Consider the following 22,703-nt stretch of genomic DNA (forward strand, 5'->3'; position numbering starts at 1 on the left):
CTGAACTGTACAAAAAACAGAGCAGGGCATTTATGTTTTGCAATCTCTGCCTACTGTGCTGATTCATTAATTCCTCCTCCTTTCTAGTGTTCTCCTATGTCTTGTAATTAGTCTTGTACTGAATTATGTGCAGAAGGAACAGTTGCATTGCCTGGGTTTCTACATGCTCTAGTCCAGCGTGCTCCAGGTCCGTGATCAAGGTATGCAAATAGCAGCAATAAATGAACCAACCACCAGTACTTCAAACTCTTCTGGAATGATTTGGAAGGCGTATTTCTGACTGGTATAAACCACACGTGTTCAACTGGTTTGTCACTCAGTTTATAAAGTGGTAATGGTTGTGTTTAGTCACTCAAAGGATGTGTAAGATTATTTCAGCCCAGGTGACCTCTTCCTTCTTAAAAGGGATTCTATGAGGATATACTTATATTAGACATGAAAACCTCAAGAGCTTTATTCTGTCCTTCCAATTTTGATGCTTCTCTCTCATGTAATTGCAACAGGTGGTCTCAGCCTGAAGGAGTACATGGTAGAGCAGTAATAATAATGGCCTGACTTCGTGTTATTTTCTGTAATCATTCCAATCTTGCTCCCAGATGCAGGTCTGCAATACCTGATCCAGAGGAAGAAAAAGCCCACCTCAACCCCAACTCCCCCACTGATCTCTTATCCGAAGTGCAGGCTTCTGCTGTGTATTTCGCTGTTAATTCTTAGGCAGATCTCCGCTTGTTTTCAACAAACCTTTCCCTTTCCTAAAGAACTGTAAGGAACAACTGACAGCTTTCTGAAAACTGTATTAAGATACTGCACTGGACATATTTATAACTTTCCTGTTATAAAAGGTTGTAAGAGATGCTGATTATCACTTGAGAGAAAAATACTTCTGGGAATTGATTTATTTTTTTAACGTGTATCTATATATTTTTTGATTTATATATGTGTGTGTCTGTATATATATATATGTGTTTATTTTACTCTGTACAGAGAGAGCTAGATCCTGACATGTTTGCCAGTGATCCCAGAAGTGAGAGCAGCTTGAGGTGCCTGTGACCTCTCTGAGGGCAAGCATATACCCATATTTACATCTATAGATACATGCACATGTGTGCATGTATGTGTTCTGTCACGGATGTCGCTGGAATGAATCCATCCTCTTGTTTCATCCAGAAGCTTCCCAAGTTCCATCCCGATGAAGCAAGCTAAGGCTGTGTCTGTGTCTCTCACAGACTTTTTCAACATCCTCCTCCCTGTCAGTATGTTTCAAGGCCATGCACTTGCGGGTCCAGCCTCCTCTTCTGCCTGTATGTGCACTGTACTATTTCCAGGGCATTCAGATAGGTGACACTGAGAAGGTCAAGGCTCAGCAGCGTAATGGTACAGTAAAAGGTTCTTAGACTTTATTTGTGTCCTTAAAGGCAGAAACAGAACACTGCAAACTGTTAATTTTTGTAAGGGACAATTATTGTAACAATGGTTAAACCTCGTGTCTCCTCAGTGTAGCAGCATTTCCTTTCCCAGATTACACAGGGAGATGCTTTTCTGATCTGTCAACTAAACGTGGTAACAACTGGAGTAACACATCAGGGCTTTAGCAACGTTAGAACAAGAACAGAGTATGAGCTACAATGTTCTTTGCTCCAGCGAAATAAAGATCATCTCTCACCTGTCCACCATGACCTTGTTACCATGAACAGGACTGTCTAAACATTTTGGGAAGCAGTAAGGTATTGCTGCTGTTCCTGCTGCCTAAGTGTAACAAGCCTGTTGTATATAAAACATGATCTGTGTTTGTGACATACAAGGGCCCCAGGGATGACAACGGGGCAAGGCTTAGAGCTCTTGCACAGTCTGACAGCATCGCAACTGGATTAGCTACTTTCTACTTTTCAACCTATTGATCAATTTACACTGTCCAGGCCAACTGTGCTAGAAGGTCTATAAAATGTGGTTTTCCTCTAAGTGCAGAAGCCGATTCAACTCCAATTCCTTAAGATAGTGTCTAGAACTAAACCTCTTAGTTGTCTAAAACTGCTTGAAGTTCAGAGAGAATTAATATCTTAGTTTTGCCTGTAAAATATGCACTGATGAGGTGCTTAGATGCTCAGTAAAAAGACAAAAAGTTATTAAAACAAGGGACTTACACGTTCTCCTTTGGGTCCTCTGTCTCCTGGTCTCCCCACAGCACCCTGAAAAATTGTTTTTGAAAAAAAGTTAAACATATCACTTGAAGGTTTTTTTGAATATTCATCTGTTAGCAGAAATGAAATCAACTGCCTAGGATTAACAGCAATGGTATCTGTGAAGAATAAAATACAGTAGTATGCAAAAGGGTGTTTTCCTACCGGAGGACCTGGCAATCCATCTTTTCCATTGATTCCCTATTAAAAAAAAAAAAAATCTACTTATGTTTATGCATTTTAAAATTATAAAGAGTAAAGCTCAATGCTTAGTGCTGGTATCAGTACATATTCTGAAGGTGCAGAGGAAGAAGTTTAGGTGGTTACAATATAGAAATACTCAGAAATAGTCTGGAGTCATGTGAAATAACAGAACTCAGGGTGATACTGAACTGCAAACACATTAAATTTTGAGCTGAGAGCAGAGCAATAAAAAAATCTTTGGCATCAAAATGTGCATCAACTTTAACGAGCACACAACTTTAAATGACAAGTTATATGGAAATTTTGTGAATGTGGAATAGGGACCTCTACATGCACCTTTACAGTCCCAGCTAGTCATTATGCAACCCTGAAAGAGATTTCTTTTGTTCTAGATATTGGCCCTGATGCTGTATTACCCTGCTGATCTTACAGAGATTATGCCATAATAGTAAGTGGCCAGACCCATTCTTTGGTCCTTAGGGCTTATGGCACAGCACAGCTTCAGCCTCCTGGGATAAACATATTTCCTTCCCAAAAGAGGCTGGTCTCATTCATACCACCTGCTGGAAACAGTCCTGGCATTACCTGAGCCCTAGTTGGCATGGGCCAAAGTAATGCCAGAGGGTACGCTAACAACCGCACAATGCCAGCTAATTGCAAGATGAATGCTCTGGCACTGTTTAATTTACTAGGATATACATGGATCTGCATATGCAGCACACTCGCTGCCGTTTCACTGAGAAAGAAGGACTTGCACGAGGAAAGACATCAGGAATGTTTTTCGCTCTCATACTGCAAAGTGGAGTTTTGCACAGATTGGGCACCTTGGGCCAATTTGCTGCTGAAGTTACAGAAATTGGCTCTTCTTTCAAGACAGAAGCGTAACGTGGAGACATGCTGACAAACTGAAACGCTCTGCTCCTCATGCCTGTTCCCAGAACTCCAAGATAATGGGTTCTGCGCTACCCTAGCTGAACCACTTCTCGAATATAAACTAGGTTGTTTTAAACCAGCTCAGGCAGCGCTGACCACACTGCTGCCACACTTTTATTAAATAAAGAGGTCAGATTAGGCAGATCCTACGGGAACAGCAAATGCTCAGCTGCAGTGTTGCATCACCTGTATACAGAAGAATTACAAAGTTTATTCAGAGTCATGAAGCACACACTTCTCTCTCGAAACTGAAACCGGGAATGTATTTTGTCAGCTCATCCGTTATAGACTGTGCTGAGTGTCTGCGTTAATATTCTCCCTCTGAAAAAAGTACAAGAGGGATCCTTTATGTCAACAGGATCCAAAGGACCCTCACAAGACCTTTAAAGGCAACATCTCAGTAACATTAGCTATTAAAACATCACAACATCAGCGATCCTTGACTGGATGGTAACACTGTCCACTGTAGCTCTTCGTGTCCTTCAGCTGTCACCCAGCCTAACACAATGCAGGATGCAATCTCATTTCTTCTGTAACTTCTGATAAACTAAGGTGCATCCTTTTGTAAAGCACATATATTCAGTACAAAATTGCTTACTGGTTTTCCTTGTGGCCCTTCTGGCCCGGGGAAGCCTATATCTCCTATAGGTCCTCTTTCACCCTAAGCACGAAGAAAAGACAGATATAAATTTGCATGTAAAATCTTGCATTCGGTGTTGGAAATATCTATGTATTATGGTAAGAGTCCAGAACCCAAATCTGTACTTACAGGTTCCCCTGGCATCCCTGGGGACCCAGGAGATCCCTGCTTTCCCTGCAAAAAGAGAACATTACAAGTTAAAATTACTAGGAAGCAAAACATAATTTCTCTTAGGTTAAAAATAAGAGGGGATATATATTTGAGTAAAATATTCATGTTACTGTTCATTAAATGCTTTGAGAGAGGAAAAAGAAATATTTCAACGGACTTTTTAAAATATTTCTGCCATGTTAATCTGACTTTTGTGCACAACATAACTCAATGACTTGGTCTTCTCTACCCTTTCTGAATACTGAGAAAACATTTTCATGAAATTTTCTTTTACATGATTTCCTTCTTGAGAAGTCATAGTCAGATCAAAGTTTGTCACCGTATATGTGAAATGAAGATTTTTTCCTTCAGGTACTTTCTAGTCCTGATATTTTTGTTTTAAAGTGAGGTTATTACTGAAAATGCCTTTTGCAAATCTTCTTCATGCTCTTTTTCAGCCACTTTTACTGTTGTATGTTCAGCCTTCCAGAATTCACAATCCTTTCTCATCTCATCATTTAGATGTTTTTTTTAAATGTCTTTATTTTTTAAAATGCTGCCTTGCTTTTAACCTATCTAGTACAGCCCCAGACAAGAATCTATTACCCTGAATCTACATTTCCCAGAAATACCCTTAGACCAGATCCTCAGCTGACCTGTAGAAGTGAGGGATCTAACACATCAATGACAGTGACAACTTCAGGAACAACAGGACTGAGGATTTGGGCTGAGGAAACAGGCATTGGTGGCAATTCTTCAAGAATCTCAGTCCAAACTTCCCTGATAATCCCACTCAGCAAAAAAACAAAGCTAAAATGAGAGGTTTACACTCCTAAATGGGAAAAAGGGTCCACTGTTCAGTCTAGGGAGTAATGCCAGGTCAGGAGGACAAATTCTCTTCCACTGAGATATGTGGATATATTTAAAAAACTCTTCCTAGACTACTAAAAATTATTGCCTCTCAGATGTCTATTAATTTGTTAATTAAAACTGCTTAGCATAAAACATTAAAGGAAATAATTTATTTCAGTGGATTTTATTAGAAATTAGATGTAATCAACTCCATCAGTGATGAAGGGAACTCATTAAATATTTCATATTCAGCATAGAGAGCAACAAGAATAAGACTTGAAGCATATGCAGTTGGGAATACACAGGAATGCACAACTGTGATCACGCTAACTGGCTACTGCATAATTGATTCACAGCGTGAAATGTGTTTCAGAGCAACAAACTTTGAAACTTTTACACAGGCTATAAAACTCGGCGAAATACTTCTCTTTTCCTCTTAGATGTGCAATTTTACCTTGTATTAGGAGAACTAATTAAATAAAGCTGTTTAAGCTGGTGTTCTCTCTTCGAACTCACAGTAAATAGACTAAATCAGTGGCTGAAAGAAATGGGAGTGCATAGACACAAACTTCTCTTTATTTCACAGAACACGTACTTATAATTTAAAAACAGCTCCTGAATGGATTGGTAGCTGCCCAAATTTAATAATAAATTTATTTGCATATAAATAACTCCATATTGCCTCCTGAAATATGGATAAACTTTGTTATTAAACTGTGAATGCAATCTAAAGAAAAGTTGTCTTCATTTCCTTTAGGAACACTAATGAATAATTATAATTTCAATTTATCATTGGTTACATTTACTTTCACCTACAACGGAGTTTCTGGCTGACTTTCAGGAATTTCTCTGAATGCCACACGTAAATAGCTGACAAAGCATTTCCCTAAAGCAAATGTTTGATCGACCTGATATGCAGATCCTTGTGGATTGCAGTAAGAAACGTTCATAATTTTTCTTTGTGATGGAAAGACACTCAGAAATTTGTGCATGCCCAGGAACACAGAAAATGTGCTTATCTATATTAAACTGAGGCAAGAAGAATCTTATATGCTTTCTTAACTAAGCATATGCAACTTCAAATTCCAGCTTTATCATGCATTCACAACATTCCCTCCTGTCATTTTAATAATAATATGAATCCTCAGTAGTACTAAAATTCTAATCTCTTCAGGAAAAACACATCATTTTCATACCTGCCTATAAAGCATTAGCCCAGTGCTGGCAGTTCACAAACAATGATGGAGATCATGGCTCAGCATCTTGCTTGACCTGTTTTTTCAGCTTCTAACAGAGTTTTCTTTAATGAATATACATACCGGTGTCCCCGCTACTCCTGGTGAGCCAGCTGGTCCACGGTCACCCTGAAGAAAAGATAAATCTATACTTAAATGGTAACACTCAAACCAGAACTTTGCTTGTGGATTCCCATTAAAACCCGAGGAAGGATTATTCAGTGAACTGAAAATGAGGACAAGAGCCAGGCTCTGCTAAATGCTAATATTTAGCTCTGACACTGACTCATTTTACAGACTTGAGCAAGTAACTTAAATCCTTTGTTTAGGTCCTCTTGCGTAACGTCATAATTTCCATGCTACCCTTACGATCTGCTTGAGGCTTTCCTTGAAAAGGGATGGCAAGTCCCTGCCTTATCTCTAGTTTTCCAAATAATTATCATTCGCAGTCATGACCAAATTCACAGACGGTAACTCCTATCAACATTCCCATGTTTAAGATATATCTTTCAAAGAAGTTTTTGCCTTCCTGCTACCCAGTCATCCATTTGCTGCAAGTTCAGCATCCTCAATTTGCTAGTGCCATGGTCCTTTCAGGGCAAAGTTTCTCCTTTCAGCATACTGCCACCTTCACCTATGCTTGAAGGTAAGGCAATGGCTTTTGTGCTCGAGCTGATGAGTTATGAGGTACAAACTCATCTTTCTCTCTTGAGAGGGCTATAACCTGAGGCAGACAGATGGTGAAACTCTACACAGCCAGATCTGCCCTAACGCGCCACTGAGGTGTAACACTACGCTCTGCTAGTGATTCAAAATGTAAGAAAAAAGTCAGGCTCCTAGTTTCTATCATCATGGCAGAAAAGCCCTGGCACACTAAAAGCCATGCTAACAGAAGAATATTTCTGTAAGATGAATTTATGTGACCCGGAGCTGTTTTGCCAAGCTCTACCAATGTAGTTACAGCCACGTTCCATTGGGCAGAAGCGCCCCAGGAGATGCTGAGATTTCTGGTTTCTGTTCTTACACCTAATGCTGATTTGTCTCATTCTCATCAATTTCTTGAGGTAGCGGAATGATAATGCTGGTAATTAGAAACACTTAACTCCGTTCCACAAAGTGTAGTGAGTTGACGAGCTAAATGCCTGACCTTGTGTCCGGAGGGAGAAGCTTGCTGCCCTGCAGCCCAACCTCTCTCGCTCTGGAGCCTGTGAGAACTGACTTAATGCAAGTTCATCCCTCAGTGAGGAACACAACACCCCAGGCACGCCGACTGTAGCGGGGTGGATTGGCTTGAGCACTGCATCCTCTCCCTGCGGTTATGATGGACTCAGAACCCCTACCGTGGTGTTTTCCCCCTACACTGACCATGAGAGTGAAGCTAAAAATTCCTAACACTTCCCTTGCAACTCTTTTTCTTTTAAGGGTTATTCTGGTCCTTTCAGCAATGTGATTCACAGCACGGCTGCCGAAACCACTGTGTCAGCACAACGGAGGGAAGGGACATTTTACACTGAGGACACCACATTGTTAAGGCGGTTCATGAAATTACCATGAAATTACAGCCGATACTGTCTGAGGAAGACAGCATTCTGCTCACAGATGCACCACGGGCTCTAAATTAAAATCCAGCATGCACTATACTGTTGGGACCGACAGGCAGTCTCTGGGATTTTGTTCATTTATTTGCACCAGAAATGGGGAATTCTGACCATATTTAGTTAAGGAAAGGATATTTTTACTTTGGGAAGGGGCCAAACACTCACTTTGCTTGTTTATACAATCTGCTCCATTCCTTACTCCCTTTATTTAATTCTTGTCCCCACTTTGTCTCAGTTAGACCTATAATATGTCCCTATGTTTGTTCATTTTGAAATCAAGTTAGACTTTAATCGCTTGTAAATTATAGTCTTCCAGAGCAAGAATCATCCCATGTAATTTAAACATCTAGTAGAGACACCTACCTTAGATCTTGTCACTCCTCACTCTCTGCACAAGTAGGAGTAATGCACAGTGATATCGAGAGAGAAGCTTTTAATTTACATTGCTTTTTGATGAAAAATAAGTTTCAGTAAACTATTTTTGTATTGTCATTTGATAACATGCAATTCAAAAAGCTCAATAAATGCCCATTTTTAAAAAATTAATTCTTTTTCTACTTAAATTTTAAAGATGTGGGCAAAATGAAACCCTTTTCACTGACAGAAAATAAACTTAGAGATTTTTTTCATTTCTCTGCTGATTTTTTTGAACTTTGCCGTAGTTAGAAATGAATAGCAAAATCTTTATTTTTTTATGTGAAATCATGACAAGCTTTCCTCTAAGTCCATATCAGCCTCCACAACTAGGAAGTAAAAGGCTGAAACGTGCCACCAGTTGAAGGAAAGGATAATTTCCTAGCACTGGAATGTAGACTTTAACTACTGGAAGGAGCTGAGGAATATGATATGGTTCGGGATGCGCTATGCCAGCATCACACACGCAGCGCAAACTGCTACAACAACGAGTAGCAGTCTAAGAAAAGAGATTTTTGCTCACTTGGGAGTAGGATGCAAGACAACAGAAACTGTAGGAATCTCTCGCTCTATTTCTACACTCCTGTATTTTAACACTCATCTGAAATAGTCTTTTTGTTGTATGGAAGTCTTGCATGCACTAGGTCTCAACTAATTTAGGTACAAACTTCTCCTTGGGTCTGTCGCTATGCTGTAAGTCTTAGAACATTACAGACCGTAAGCATAAGACAATATTCAATAGAGAACTAGTGACCATACTTAGAAACATTCCCATTATACTACTACCAAGCAATACTGTATATACCATATATAACATAGTATATAATAGCACTCTATCAAGTTAAGCAAACAAAAGATTACAAGACCTCCTATACACAATCTTCCATTTGTGGAAAATGAAATTTTATGTTGGGTGAGTACATAATTTAGATCCACAGTAAAGCAAAAAAAAAAAAACAAAAACCACCCAACAGATAAATACACAAATATTTTTCACACAGAAACATTAACTTACACACACACATTAAAAAAAAAAAAAAAATCAAACAAGGTTTCAGAAAACATTTAGCTGCAGGTAGCTGCCACTAGGAAGTCATGACTTCTTTTTAAGAGTCCTACCTTTTCCCCTGGGAGTCCTTCCAGTCCTGGTAATCCCATCGGTCCTGGGTCTCCCTGATTTTTTTAAATTAAAAAGGATGGCATACATTAGAATTTCTGTACTCTACATGAGAAATGTTGAACACTGAACAACTGCAGATTATTTAATTTTATATTAGTAAAACAACTAACCAGTTATTAGTTGAACAGATTTTGTTATGCCCTGTTTTAGTGATCTGCAAATTAAGCTTTTCCCAGGGGCACTATGTGAATATTTGGATCAATGGATTAAATTTTGATGAAGAATGTAATCTAGAAGAGTCCCCTCCAGTGTTCTTGCAAGCCAAGGCCAGCTCCAAAGCACCTCCAGGCAGTACAGTCCCAGGGTGTAAGCATACGCAGTCAACCAGAGAACCAGCCTCCAAGCAATTTTGTGCTCTGCTCCCTACACAAAGCTTACTCAGCAGCAAGGGACCCAGAGTAGGCCTTTAGGAAAAACGTTCACCCAGTCAGGATTTGGATCTACATTCTGCTAGAGTCTAGTCCTGTGCAACCTCTCAAGGTTCTTCCACTAGTTGATCTTCCCTTCCTCATAATTTTTAAAGAAAGATCACGTGAAAAGGACATAACAAAATGCCTACAGGAAAAAAATACCAAAAAGTTAAAGAGATAGGCTTTTGAATGTCAAACTGCATAGCTGAACGGTATAGTGGCCTGAAGTAATGTGATCATATTGTAACTGATTATCATGCCAGTTCCAAAGGAAACACCACTTTCTAGTTGTTACTAGCTAGCATGATGCAGCACACCGACCCTACGCCTTTCTCAGTTTCAGATTTAATGTTATGAACAATCTATTAGCTCCTAAGGTATTTTATACCTTTATTTCACATTCTCTATTTTTAGATACAACCAGGGACAGCTCAGCAGAGATGAATCCACAAGAAGTTAATACTATGTTGTCATTCATTATGTTATCACTTAGAACTCTTTACCAGAAACTGCAAAAATCACAAGCCTAGCAATTAAAAAGGCTTTTTCCAATGTACTGATTCTGCAGGAGGTAAGCAACCTGCTAAAGAATGTTACTGGACGCTTCCACCCCTGTGGCTAGGATCATGTGTTCAACTACTTGGGGAATCCTCTATCATGACCAAAAAATACATACGTACCACTGTGCCAGGATCTCCTTTTGGACCCTGCAAAGAAATGAAGAAGTGGAAACACATTTTAAAAAGAACAGAGTTACACAATAAGATGATATTTTTTGTATTACTGCATTATCAGTATACTTTGCTAATGCAGCACATTCAGAATCAGTATTAAGTCCAGCCATCTCAGCTGATTAATTTAGTATCAAAACTCAATTATATTTCATTTTCGTTTTGCTCTTCCAGAACACAGAAAAAGACAGGTCTGTGGTCCGGTGCTAGCCTGTGACTATGAACGGCACATAACGTAAGGACACCGTCTGCACTGAGGGCTACAGCATTTTTATGTGGTTACTAAAATGACAATCATCTTAAACCAGTAGAACTTGCCTATGATGCCAGCAAGAAGGACCTACAAAAGCACAGAGCATCTTTGGCTCCACAGAACCAAAGCAATGGTGTCCAGCTGAAAGGTGGCGCATCTGCACTTTGCAGTGTGGAAGACACCAGCCCTGCATTTACTGCCAAAATATAATACTCAGGTTTACACATTTTTCTGCGCTATAGCTACTTGCAGTGAACTGGTGACAGAACTGAGATCAGAATTCATGAGCTTCTTATTTCTGGCACCAAATTTAATCCATTAAAAAACTATGCCATCACTAACTATAAATACTGTATTACACATTTTAAGGTATTAGGATACTTTCACTAAAGAGTCCAGTACCAAATTATATAGCATTTTTCCAGCCTTTACTTGCTAGGGTGAAGTATGGGTTTAAATTGAAAGTAGGGAGGTTTAGATTAGATATCAGGAAGAAGTTCTTCCTGGAGAGGGTGGTGAGGCACTGGGACAGGTTGCCCAGAGAAGCTGGGGATGCCCCATCCCTGGAAGTGTTCAAGGCCAGGCTGGATGAGGCTTTGAGCAACCTGCTCTAGTGGAAGGTGTCCCTGCCCATGGCAGGGGGGTTGGAACTAGATGGTCTTTAGGGTCCCTTCCAACCCTAACCAGTCTGTGATTCTGTGATTCTAGGAAGTATTTAACTCAAAATAAACTACTCTCCAAAATGGACTAAAATGCTTGATAAACACATAAAATCACATACTTTATAATTTACTGCATACCAACCACATCTATTTTTTTTTCTCTTTCACATATAAAGTCAAATTTCATGCCACTTACCAAAACTGCATGCAACTAAACAACCCCTCTGTTACTATGTTAATTAACTATTAGAAATTACATATCTGTTAATACTTACTGGAGGTCCTGGTGGACCTGGATAACTAGGGACACTTGCACTACCCTGTAACAGCAAGTTTAAAAGTTGAGTTGGGTCAAAATTAGCTGTTGATTGAAAAAATAATTAACATTAAAAAGAAATACCTGGAGTTTATATAAGCTGCTCATTCCATTTCTTTCATTGTAAGGCATACCCTTTAAAACATAAAAAACAAGTAAGTGTCACAACTGACTTATAAAGGCAGAACTCTTGCCCTGTTTAAATCTCATAGCTCAGCAAAGATGTGATATTATTTTCGTTCTTGATGAATTTTTCAAAGATTCTAGACATTCCAGGAAGGATGTGATACTTCCCAATGCAGCTTTTTTGAATTATGAAACCAGCAACCAGAAATCCAGTGATGGATGTCCCATCCCTGGAAGTGTTCAAGGCCAGGCTGGATGAGGCTTTGAGCAACCTGGTCTAGTGGAAGGTGTCCCTGCCCATGGCAGGGGGGTTGGAACTAGATGATCTTTATGGTCCCTTCCAACCCAAACCATTCTATGATTCTATGAAACCTGTAAATCTCAGCCTATTTTACATTTTGATATTTATTATTATTATAATTCTCCAGAATTAATTTTGTGTTGGTTACTATTCCAGTTAATTTGGAGTCTGGTGAGCTCCACGTACTTTCTCTAGGTTCACTGATCTCAGATACCCAAGCTCTCTAAATCACTCTACTAGTGTTGGAAACCAAGGTTAACTCATTCGACCAAGTTTCTAGGATGGCTTCAGTGACCTCAGTGATGAATCACAAAGAAAAAAAGGAATACAGAAACCTTTTACAAAAATACATCGGTGTCTTCCTGCACTATTAATATGTATTAGGTTGACAGTCAATTCTTTATATTACAGTACATTTTGCTAACAGGTATATTGTTCCTAACACAACACTGAAAATATAAAACAAAATGTCTTACCGGAGGTCCAGGTGGTCCAGGTTTGCCAGGAGAACCATCACTACCCTAGTACAGTAAGAGATTCATATAACTCATTTATTATAACTGAAGTCCAGACCTATTCCGTACCCAAGCTATGATGACCATAATGATAATAAACAAGAGATATAGTCAATATGAGCAGGTAATATCCAGAATAAATTCTCCTGCCCAGCTCCTGCTTAGCTTAAGCTTTAGGCAAGTTATTAATCATTACTTTATACTAGGTTATTATTTTGTTAGTTACTTGATGCTTTATAGTAACTTCCTTGAAGCAAAATAGTAGTGGCAACCTGGGTTGTGATACACTTCATATATACCAGGGAGGAGAGGAAGTAAAAAAAGAGTTATTAACATCAATTTCTAAGCAAACAGCAGATAAAGGTTGCCATTAATTTTATGCTTTGTATATTCTTTTGCAAAAGCCAATCCTCAGTTGATTATTAAATAAGGTAAATAAAGAAGAGCTACAGTTTTCAGAAGTTCAGTTTATTTAGGAACACAATGAATAAGAATACTTTCTTTATTAAGAGATATAATGAATATCTTCTTGGTTTTTATGGTAAAATATTCACCTGTGGTTACCTGTATCTGTAGTCTGTTTTGCTGACATGCACTGAATTGCTTACATTAAATAAAGAAAAGCTTCTGATTTTTTGCTCCAGCAGAATGGTGTGGTCTCTGAACAGTATAGAGTTACAAAGGTTTCAACATCAAATTTCCCAAACAACATCTTTCCAAAATCTCATCACTACAATTCAGTTTAAAATGCTGTAGAATTTGGAAGAAGTCTCCCAGAATTTTTCACTGACTTCACTGGATCTTGTTAAACATATGCCACCGAGACACTTAGGCTGCATATTTAAAATTATTAATGTGGCAAAGTCAAGCTGAGTGTTCAATGGCAATAATTAGCTTACCAGAAAAACGTAACTGTAATTAAGTGTTTATAGTGGGAGAATTTCCAAGTAGTCCTGCTAGTCGATTGAAACTGGCACCTCCAAAAAGTGGAGTCCTTCAAGGGGAATAAAAATACTATGCTTTAGAAAGCACATTGCATGATCATTTCTCAAACATGTTCCCCAGCTGAAGGAAGGAGGGAGGAAATTGCTCTGGCTATATTTCAGTTTGCTTCATCACTCTTCAGCCCTCTGACTTTTTCCCTTTCTGATCGATGAGACACTCACTAGTTACAGAGCCGTGGCTTATTTCCACATGTGTGTGAATTGTAAACAAGGAACTAACAAAGACTTTTGTTCTGTATTCGGTTACATAAGAAGGGAGTGAGTGTGGTAAATTTTTGCTATTATGGTCTGCAAGGAGATAGTTCTCAATCAATTTTTATACTGAAATAATGTCAGAGTTTTACAAAATAGTTTCCTTTCTTACTCATACGAGAGTCAAGGTTTTGTAGAGTATTAGTAGGATCACATGCACTGATGTGGCAGCGCTGTCTGGAAAACTCCATCTAAAGCTGAAAAAAACTTCAGGAAAGTGTATTCATATGCAAAATGAAGAACTTGTGCCAGAAAGTATTTTTCAGCAAACTAAGTTTGTGGCTGCTGTATTTCACTGATCTGAGGTATCCAAGAAATGAATCTGACCTCTTAGTTACAATGGATAATATTGAGTGCCTGATAAAAGAGCATATAAAAGATTATAAAAAGCAGTGCTATAATAGTGTAAGTTGAGTATAAAGGAAGCTTATATATTTTTGCAGAATAACTAACATTCAATAACTTTCAGTACTTGTGAAGCACTTTTAAAGTATGCAATTACTTTTGACTAAAACACTGGTAAAAGAATGAGAAGCAGAGTAGTAACTACTCATATACTATTTCAAAAACTTATTTTCACTTTCCTAAATTTATATAATATGTCATACTTAGAGAACATTCTCTGCAACTTACGTACACCACAAGGACCATGTTTCAAAATATAAACCCGTACGTACGGCGTTGTTTGGGGAAAGTACTTGTATTAAGACACAAAGAAAAATTAATTTGAAAATGTATGTCAAGTTCTTGTTTGCACTCCATGTTAAAACAGAAACCAACAAAACATAGGAGTGTAATGGGATTGCAAAACCCTCACAAATCTTAACTGAGTGAAAAGAAGGAATACCTTTTCGCCTTTTGAGCCTGCTGGACCGGGATGTCCAGGTCTTCCTGTGACTCCCTGCACAACACAGTATGGCTTTACGTTAGTTAAGAAACAATGAAAACACAGTAGTTTTGCACTGCAGCTTAGTTTTTAAAACTTGTACGTTTTGAAGGTCATTTAAACCTAATTATGCTTCTCCTCCAGGTTTAAATATTTCTCTTCTGTTCCATACAGCAGCTGTGTCCTTCTGATAAGCCCTTTGAAGGGTAGAACTTGTGTTTGCGGTTGCATTTTCACCTTGGCAGACTAAATGCACTGACCTTAACTGGCACCTCTTGATAGCTTTAAGAATCGTGCTTTACTGCTAAAATGCCAATTTACATATTCCACATTAAACTGCCTAAATGTGTTACAATCTTTGAAAGAAGGGCAGTGTTAGTACTGTCAGCAGTCTAGGAATGAATAATGATCATACTAACTAATGTGATCCCATACAGTATGTGGATAATAAAAGTTAAAAAACTTCCAAGAGGAGCTTTCCCAGAAATATCAACATTTTAAATGATATTTTTCAGTGACTTTAAACACTGTCAGTTTATTTTCCTATTTTCTTTAACTGTGAAAGCCAAGTGATCACTTGGTTTCAGCACGAGAAGTTTTCAAATGCTTAGCAGGAATTACTTTTACATTTTTACTACTAACTTTATTACTGTAACTTGGGTACAAATACATAATTAACTGCAAGTTTGCACATCATAAGTCATGTAATCTCACCAAGTCTTTAGTAATGCCAAAACTCCAAACCAGTTTAAGTTACATAAATTTTGAGCCCAGACAATGACAGTAACATCAACTCCTAACAGTTTCTTTTATTAGAGCCAGTACAGATAAGATTTTATTATTAATAAAAGCCAAAAGAAAAGCCAAAAAACTAAGAACGCGAGAGTTTACTAGATAGTTATAGCAACTTCTGCAGATATAGATTAAATCTCAGGTGATACCACACACTTACAGATGGTCCACTGGGTCCTGGTATCCCTGGCAGTCCAGGAGCACCTTGAAGGCCCTGGAAATTCAAAGAGCATATGTCTGTTTCCTCTCCCACTTATACCTCAAAAAATACTTCTATTCAGCATGTCCAGCAGTATTATAACTATATAAAACTGTATTTTCATCTAGAAGTTTGGCATTATTTTTAGGAATAAAAAAAAATACCCAGTATGCAGGGAAGACATTATCATTGAACAAGGTTAGGGGCAACTTCTTACTTGACTGATAAGCGACACTTGCCCTTCAACTTTACATATTGATTAGCTTATGTCCTGTATAACTTTTTGTCTTTAGTTGTGCAGATAAGAGCAGGACTTCTGGCTTTCCCTTAGAGATTAATTTTCTGTTTTCTACCACTAAAAAGCTTATTTGCTGGTGAAAAGACATCTGCTCAGACTTCTCAATGCTACCTGATGTTACCTAAATGCAATAATGCATTTTGTCTGATGTATAGATTTTGCTTTTTTGGTAACGGAACATGACATTTTTCATAGTATTTAAACACTGACTTTCCTGCTCTTATTCAATATGGTTGCCTGAAAATCAATGGATTCTGGTACCCACTTACTAAACCTACAGGTATGAAACAACTACAGTGGATACAGCTAGGATTTGAGACAAGCCTGCACATCACTGCAGTCTTTCCTCTGCTACACCTGGCTTAGGCGCAATTTGAGACACCAAAGAGTCATGTACTAATGAGAGCTAATCACTCCCAGCTTCCCCTATAAGCCACAAAGGGAAACAGTTCCTTGCCAGCAGTGATTCATTTGATCTGCACAGGGTGCCTCTCTGACAAGAGGAATCATCTCAGAAAAGGCGTATTTTTCATGTTAAATGCAGTGTTTAATAAGGCATGGCTAAGGGGGTAGTCTAGAAAACCAAAGAGGTCAAGAGCCCTGAAGTAGGTGCTCTGAGAGAGAGACTGAGGGAAAAACTTCAGACAGAAAAAAAAATCAGGAAAACTCTGGAGATGGAGAGAGATATTGACTTCTCTTTTTGCTCCTACAAAGAGAGGACATTGATCCACCTCTGCAGCTTTTCAGAGCTGTTTTTCTTGGCAATCCAACTGGTAATGTGTTCTCTGCTAATTTTGAATTACTTTGATGGTACAGTCACCTGGAAAATGAATATGAAGCCAAAGGAACATCTTATGTAATTCTTATTGCTGATGTTAGAAAAACCCTTCTTGGAAAAAATGAATGTTTAAAAAGGAAGAAAACGAAGCCTCAACAAAGAGTAAAGGGCTATTCAAAAGCACATGGAAGTTAATGAGTGTATTTCAAAGAGTTTCAGTTGGGCTTCTCAACCTCTTATCCCATTCCCATGCTAACCAAATCATAAAAATAAAAATAAATGCATTCTTCTAATATTTGTAAATTTGTAAAAAAAAGTTACTTCTAAACTTTATAAACTCTTTCATAGATGTTTCTGAAAATAAATTCACTTGCACCTTCAGAATGTTGTAATCAAAACCTGCTGCAAAACACGGAATACATCAGGGCTCAGGCAGGTAATCAGCAGTCAAACACTGAAGAAGCATGGTGCACAGCTAACTTACTAACACAGCACAGCATCCTAGTGAATCAGTAGAGAGATTCAGAATTAATTTACTCTGGAGTCCTTTAAGAAGGACTATAGGGCACACGAAGGGTGTGTTACTTTCCCATTTATTTTTTATGTAAAATTCTGCTTGGGCTTTGCTTATGACTGCCTTCATCATTATAGGGTATATGTTCCAAATCCAGCCTTAGGAGGCACTTGCTTTTGAGAAGCAAAGACTTAATGAGCTCTATATAGATCACATGAAAACAAGAAGAAAAATAGCACGATACTTTAGTCTGACAATCTGCTAAATTCTGGAGCAAAGCAGTAGCAGGAATACATATCTAATACTTCTGTTGCATCTTTTTTTTCCTCATATAACTTTACTTTTGGAAGCCAAAAATCCCAATGGACAAAGATTTTTTAAAAAGCTTATTTTCATTCTACTACTGTTAGAAAATTCTTACTATATTATGGCCTTAGTACCCAAGAAATGCAAAATGCTCATAAAGAATTAAAACCCCTCAATCAATAAGCCCTAAATTTCTTTCATATTTGCTAGGTGCTTTCTCTTGTAGCCAGCACTCCCACATTACAAGAGACTAGTAGGTATTTAAAAGTGCCAGTTAAATATTTTGTAACAGACTACTTATTTTAACTCCAGTTGGCTAAGGTCAACTAATTTATTTACTCAGATTCACTTGCTTAATAGCTTCTGCTTTTGTGTTTTTTTGACAGAGATTGCTCTTGAACTGCTAACTGCAAGTATTTCAATTTAAAATGAAAGCTATAGCAGCTGGTGTAGATTCGGCACCACAAGTTGTGTAGCTTTTTTTCCTTCTCCATAATGACATAAAAATGACTAAGCATGCAGTATATGATGCAAACTACTGTAAATATTTTTAAATTCAGTCTATTCAAACATTTTCCGGTTTGCACTTAATAGCAAATGATGCTATGACCATTCCCATCAGAGTATTTACCTAATGGAACATTTTTGAAAGTGAATTCTAAAGGGGAACTAACACAATGAAAGCAGGTATGTAAAAAAGAAGCACATGAAGTATTTTCAGAAAATATTTGGCATTTGCCTATTTATTGCCCTATCCTATACTCTCAAAAATTAGCATTTAAATATATGTGAGGCTTTAAAATATACAAATGAGCAAAAATCCTCAGATAAAAATTAAATAGGTTTTATTTAATTGAACAATAGCATTTAATCTTGTTGAAAATTCAGAGTCAAGGGCTATTTGTAGCAATACATTACTATCTCAGCAGTTTTAAAGAACTTAATAACATTCTGTGCTTTTCATTCTCTGTCCAGGTTCTTTATTCAGGTTCAGATACGAATGCAACCGCTATAGAAATGCCATAATTTTACCTCATCGCCCTTCTCTCCAGTAAGCCCAGGAAATCCACGTTCACCTTTGCTTCCCTATGAAAATGTAACATTCAAACAAACACTTTCTGTTAGAGAATAATGAATGTCATGCTCTGTAGGGAATTTTATGACCCACATTTAATATCTAATATTACCTAAAAGCTTTAAAATACGCCTCCCATCGAGGTGAACGGAAATGAGTGGTTTTTACCCAGTAGGCAAACTAGCCAAAATGCCTGATGGAGACATCTTATAAATACCAAACAGCTTAAATGCTTGTCCAAATGGAGAAAGTACACTTTCATGGAATTAGGCTCAACTATAGGAGATATCTTCATGCCAAACTGTGTGGGATCTGACTCGATTACAGTGAAGGAGAAGTTTGATGGACGCCAGTGAAAACTTCAAGCCCCAGTGAAATGGCTGCGTTACTCCCACGGCCCAGCTGTTGCACACTTGAGGGAGATATGGGAAGTTTCCTTCTTCACTAATGGATTCTTGAGTGATCGATTCTCCTCAAATAAGCCTGTAGATGGCAATGCACTACTGGACAGCCAAATCCAAGCTAGCTTTAATGGATGCAAGACACAGACGAGAGATCCTGGCTTGCAACTCAACTTGGGCTATTTCGCTGCCTTTCCCAAGAGGAAAGGCGAACTGACACAGGAAGAGGGCTCAACCATAAAAATTCTTTGAACCTTTAGGCTGTTCAGAAGCTACAGGGATAGGGATCAGACAACAAAGTCAAGACTGACAGATGTAAGAGTCCAGCCTTTAAACAAGCAACGAAACAGTGTACTCTCTTCAAAACTTACCTTTGGCCCTTCTCTACCAGGGATGCCTGGAGGACCTCTTGTGCCAGGATCACCCTGAGGAACACACACAAAGCAGTGACAAGTAACCACTTTTGTGGCATGGGAAGACGGTCTGATCTGTGCAGACCACTTCCTGCCTTTGTGACTATCCCTTCATTTTACCCCAAAGTCTGCTCTTCAGTCCCTTCTCTCTTCTACACAAAATATTTGTTCAGATGTCCTTCCTTCTTTCCCCATCTCTCATAAACTCCACTCAAACCATGTTAACAAATTTTTCATCCCAGAGAGCTCCAACTTGATCGGGCTCATAAATGCTATTTTGGGTAGTCTCAGACACATCTGTGTTTAGGTCTGAGCACAGCATCCTCCATTTAAGGATTAGATAGAGATGGAGGCTACTTGTTACTCTCACCAGCTTCAAATCTACACTTATTTTAAATTAAATGATTCCTGCTTTGTTAAGAGAAGCTTTTCCAGCTAAATTACAATCTTATAGAAGTGCTAACCACAAAACTGAGAGAAATGAAGAATGAAGCGTAAAGAATCAGTAAGAGAGAGAACTGACAAAGAGTTAGGAGACCACATACAGCAGAAAGAAATTACAGTTACAAAGAGAAAGACTAGGGAAAAGCCCAAAGACAGACCTAAAAGAAATCAGATTTGGGAATGAGAAAGTCAATAAACCCTAAGTACATGCATTAATAAAGGACAGCAGAACAGGACCATTTCTATCCTCAGAAATGATAAATGCTTTTCATATAGAAATCCTCCAGAGTACACTTTTCATTTTGGAATATGGCAGATCACTTCAAATTTTATTATTTTTCAGAATAACACCTTAGAAATTTTCCCCATTCAGTGTATTACCAATACCAATGTCAATGTGGGCCACAGCACAATGCTACAGAGTGGAGGATGGGGTATACTTGTAGTAATTCATAGTGTGGACTGGATGTACTGAATGGGCACTTGCTGGCTATTGCCTCACATACTGTTCAAATGGTATTTTGCAAAATTCCTGTAAATAATATTTCTTGAGTATTTAAAAAAAACGCACAAAATCAACAACATTCTCAAAATTATTTTAGGCTAGCCAAGTAAGTCAGAATTGAACCTATAAAAACTTGAAGTGCATATTTTGGTTTAAAAAGCATGGTTATAGTAAACAAAGATATTCAATATCTGAAAAGTTTTACCTTTAGTATAGCACCCATGTCTCCTACAAGTGGCAGTGCAATCTGAAATTCAGAAAGGCAGCTGCAGTTAATGTTTTACACAACACTACTGATTCTGATGGGTTCTCATTGCTTCCAAAGTTTGTACTGTTATACACACAGCTGATTACATATATATATTTTTTCATGAAAACTGAAAAGAAAAATCAGGGTTTCAAATATAGTTAAATATTGCTGTCTATCAACCTAACAAAGTAATTCCTTGTTACGTTCTCAATCAAATTCCTTAAACCACAAGAGCATAACTCCAGAACACAGTAAATTTCACTTTAAAATAATAATAATAATATATTTCTTTTGTAGCATAGCATCAACAACTTATCACTATTGGAAAGTCTCACAGACTATTCTCATCTGATTATTTTCAACTGTTTTCCTTCTGCTTTCTCCTTGGCTTTGACTCTACTGCGAACTATAGCATGAATTGTGGAGATGCCAAAGCTAAATTCAATAAACTAGTTCTGATACTGGAAATAATACAGGTACAGCAACACGAGCAACAAATACAATATTTTGTCCTGCCTTTAAACAGTAAGAATTAGTGCAAAACTTCATTGTGCCACAGCTAAATTGCCACCAATACTAAAGCTAAACCATTTAAAGCTCAATCAATAGGTTTACACTGTACTGCAATGTATCTCAGATTTCCAAGTGCTGTCATTAAACTTATATTTAAAGACTCCCTGTAAAAATGGATTGAACTGGTTATCATCTGCTTCACTCGCGAATGGACTCTTCAATTACCAATGCTCATTTCCTCTTGCAATTGCTAAAGCAAAAATAGCCCTGGGCATACTATAAAGTTGGACACATTCAAAATTTGTTACTGTTTTTGTTGAGTCTTTTTCAAACATTTCCATCTCAAAGAAGAGAAATAAAATGTAAGCACTTCTGTAGCGTATTAGAAAAACTGGTGGTTGGTAGCAATGGGTGTCAAACACCAGCTCAAGAGAAGCACTGCTGAATGTGCTTAACCACAAGTGTAATCAGCAGTACACCATTCACCGGGTCGCATCACCACCTTTGAAAGCGTGCTGAGAAGTTTTCCAAGGTGTTAACGCAACTTAAGGACACAAATGTGTAAGGTACGTAGTCCATGCTTTGCACAATGGTAAACCGTACATTGACAGTGACATCTGCTCTTAAAAAGCTGTAACAAGCCTCAAAACCAACAGGCACATCCCTACATGGCCTAGATTTTCATCCTTCTCCTTGTGACAACATTTTTCAGAGAGGCAGGCTATTACCATGTCACGTATTAGTCGTTCTGCCGGACTACACAAGTGTAATTTCTCCAGTCTCTCCTCTTTTCTAATGCTCTTATTGGAGCTGCAATATCATTTTGTGGCAGAGGCCTCCAAACCCTCAGTGTGAAGGGGTCCTAAGATCTGGCTGCAAGGACACACCAGGGATGGGAGCAATCCTACTGCGTTTGTGCCACACAGTTGTTCTGCTCTGCCTGTACAGCAGGCTCAGCCCGGCTGCACACACACTGGAGTCACAGCTCTGTATGCTGAAGTCTGAGTAAGTGTACGATATATGCTGGGCTTTTGAAAATGTTAAAACAGCCTTAACTCTCTGGACTCACTCCTGCTTCCTACATCTTCCTTTAAAAATGTTCTCTTCAAAGGGAAGAGTATTTCAAGCGAGCAAAAGGCAGTAATTCTCCTGTTAGTAAATTCTAACATTTAGACCTGTCTATTTAACAGTGGCATCAGGTCTTTTACTTAAATTAGTTTACAGTGCACTGTGCCTTCCAGACCTATTCCATTTATGGATTTTGTTTTTTCTTATTAAGCATTTTATGCTCATCTATCTCGAGTTTAATCTTGTTGACTTCAGACTGCCTCTGAATTTTAAACTTTGATTATATCTTCAAAAAGCTAGCACTCTTT

At 38.2% G+C, this 22,703-nt stretch overlaps 1 protein-coding gene across 1 annotated transcript in view; it reads right to left on the reverse strand.

Moving 5' to 3' along the window:
- The window catches only part of LOC104511659 (collagen alpha-1(XIX) chain-like), a 49,154-nt gene that overhangs the window by 12,951 nt on the left and 13,500 nt on the right, over nucleotides 1-22,703 (reverse strand). Inside the window, exons 10-16 of the mRNA XM_010154364.1 lie at nucleotides 19,574-19,627; nucleotides 12,659-12,703; nucleotides 11,715-11,759; nucleotides 6,276-6,320; nucleotides 4,084-4,128; nucleotides 3,913-3,975; nucleotides 2,142-2,186 (exon numbers count right to left, since the gene is read on the reverse strand). Of these exons, the coding sequence (XP_010152666.1) occupies nucleotides 2,142-2,186; nucleotides 3,913-3,975; nucleotides 4,084-4,128; nucleotides 6,276-6,320; nucleotides 11,715-11,759; nucleotides 12,659-12,703; nucleotides 19,574-19,627 (342 nt within the window). The remainder of the gene's footprint in view (nucleotides 1-2,141; nucleotides 2,187-3,912; nucleotides 3,976-4,083; nucleotides 4,129-6,275; nucleotides 6,321-11,714; nucleotides 11,760-12,658; nucleotides 12,704-19,573; nucleotides 19,628-22,703) is intronic.

This window comes from Eurypyga helias, unplaced genomic scaffold, assembly GCF_000690775.1.
Source record: "Eurypyga helias isolate BGI_N326 unplaced genomic scaffold, ASM69077v1 scaffold9296, whole genome shotgun sequence".
Taxonomy (NCBI): domain Eukaryota; kingdom Metazoa; phylum Chordata; class Aves; order Eurypygiformes; family Eurypygidae; genus Eurypyga; species Eurypyga helias.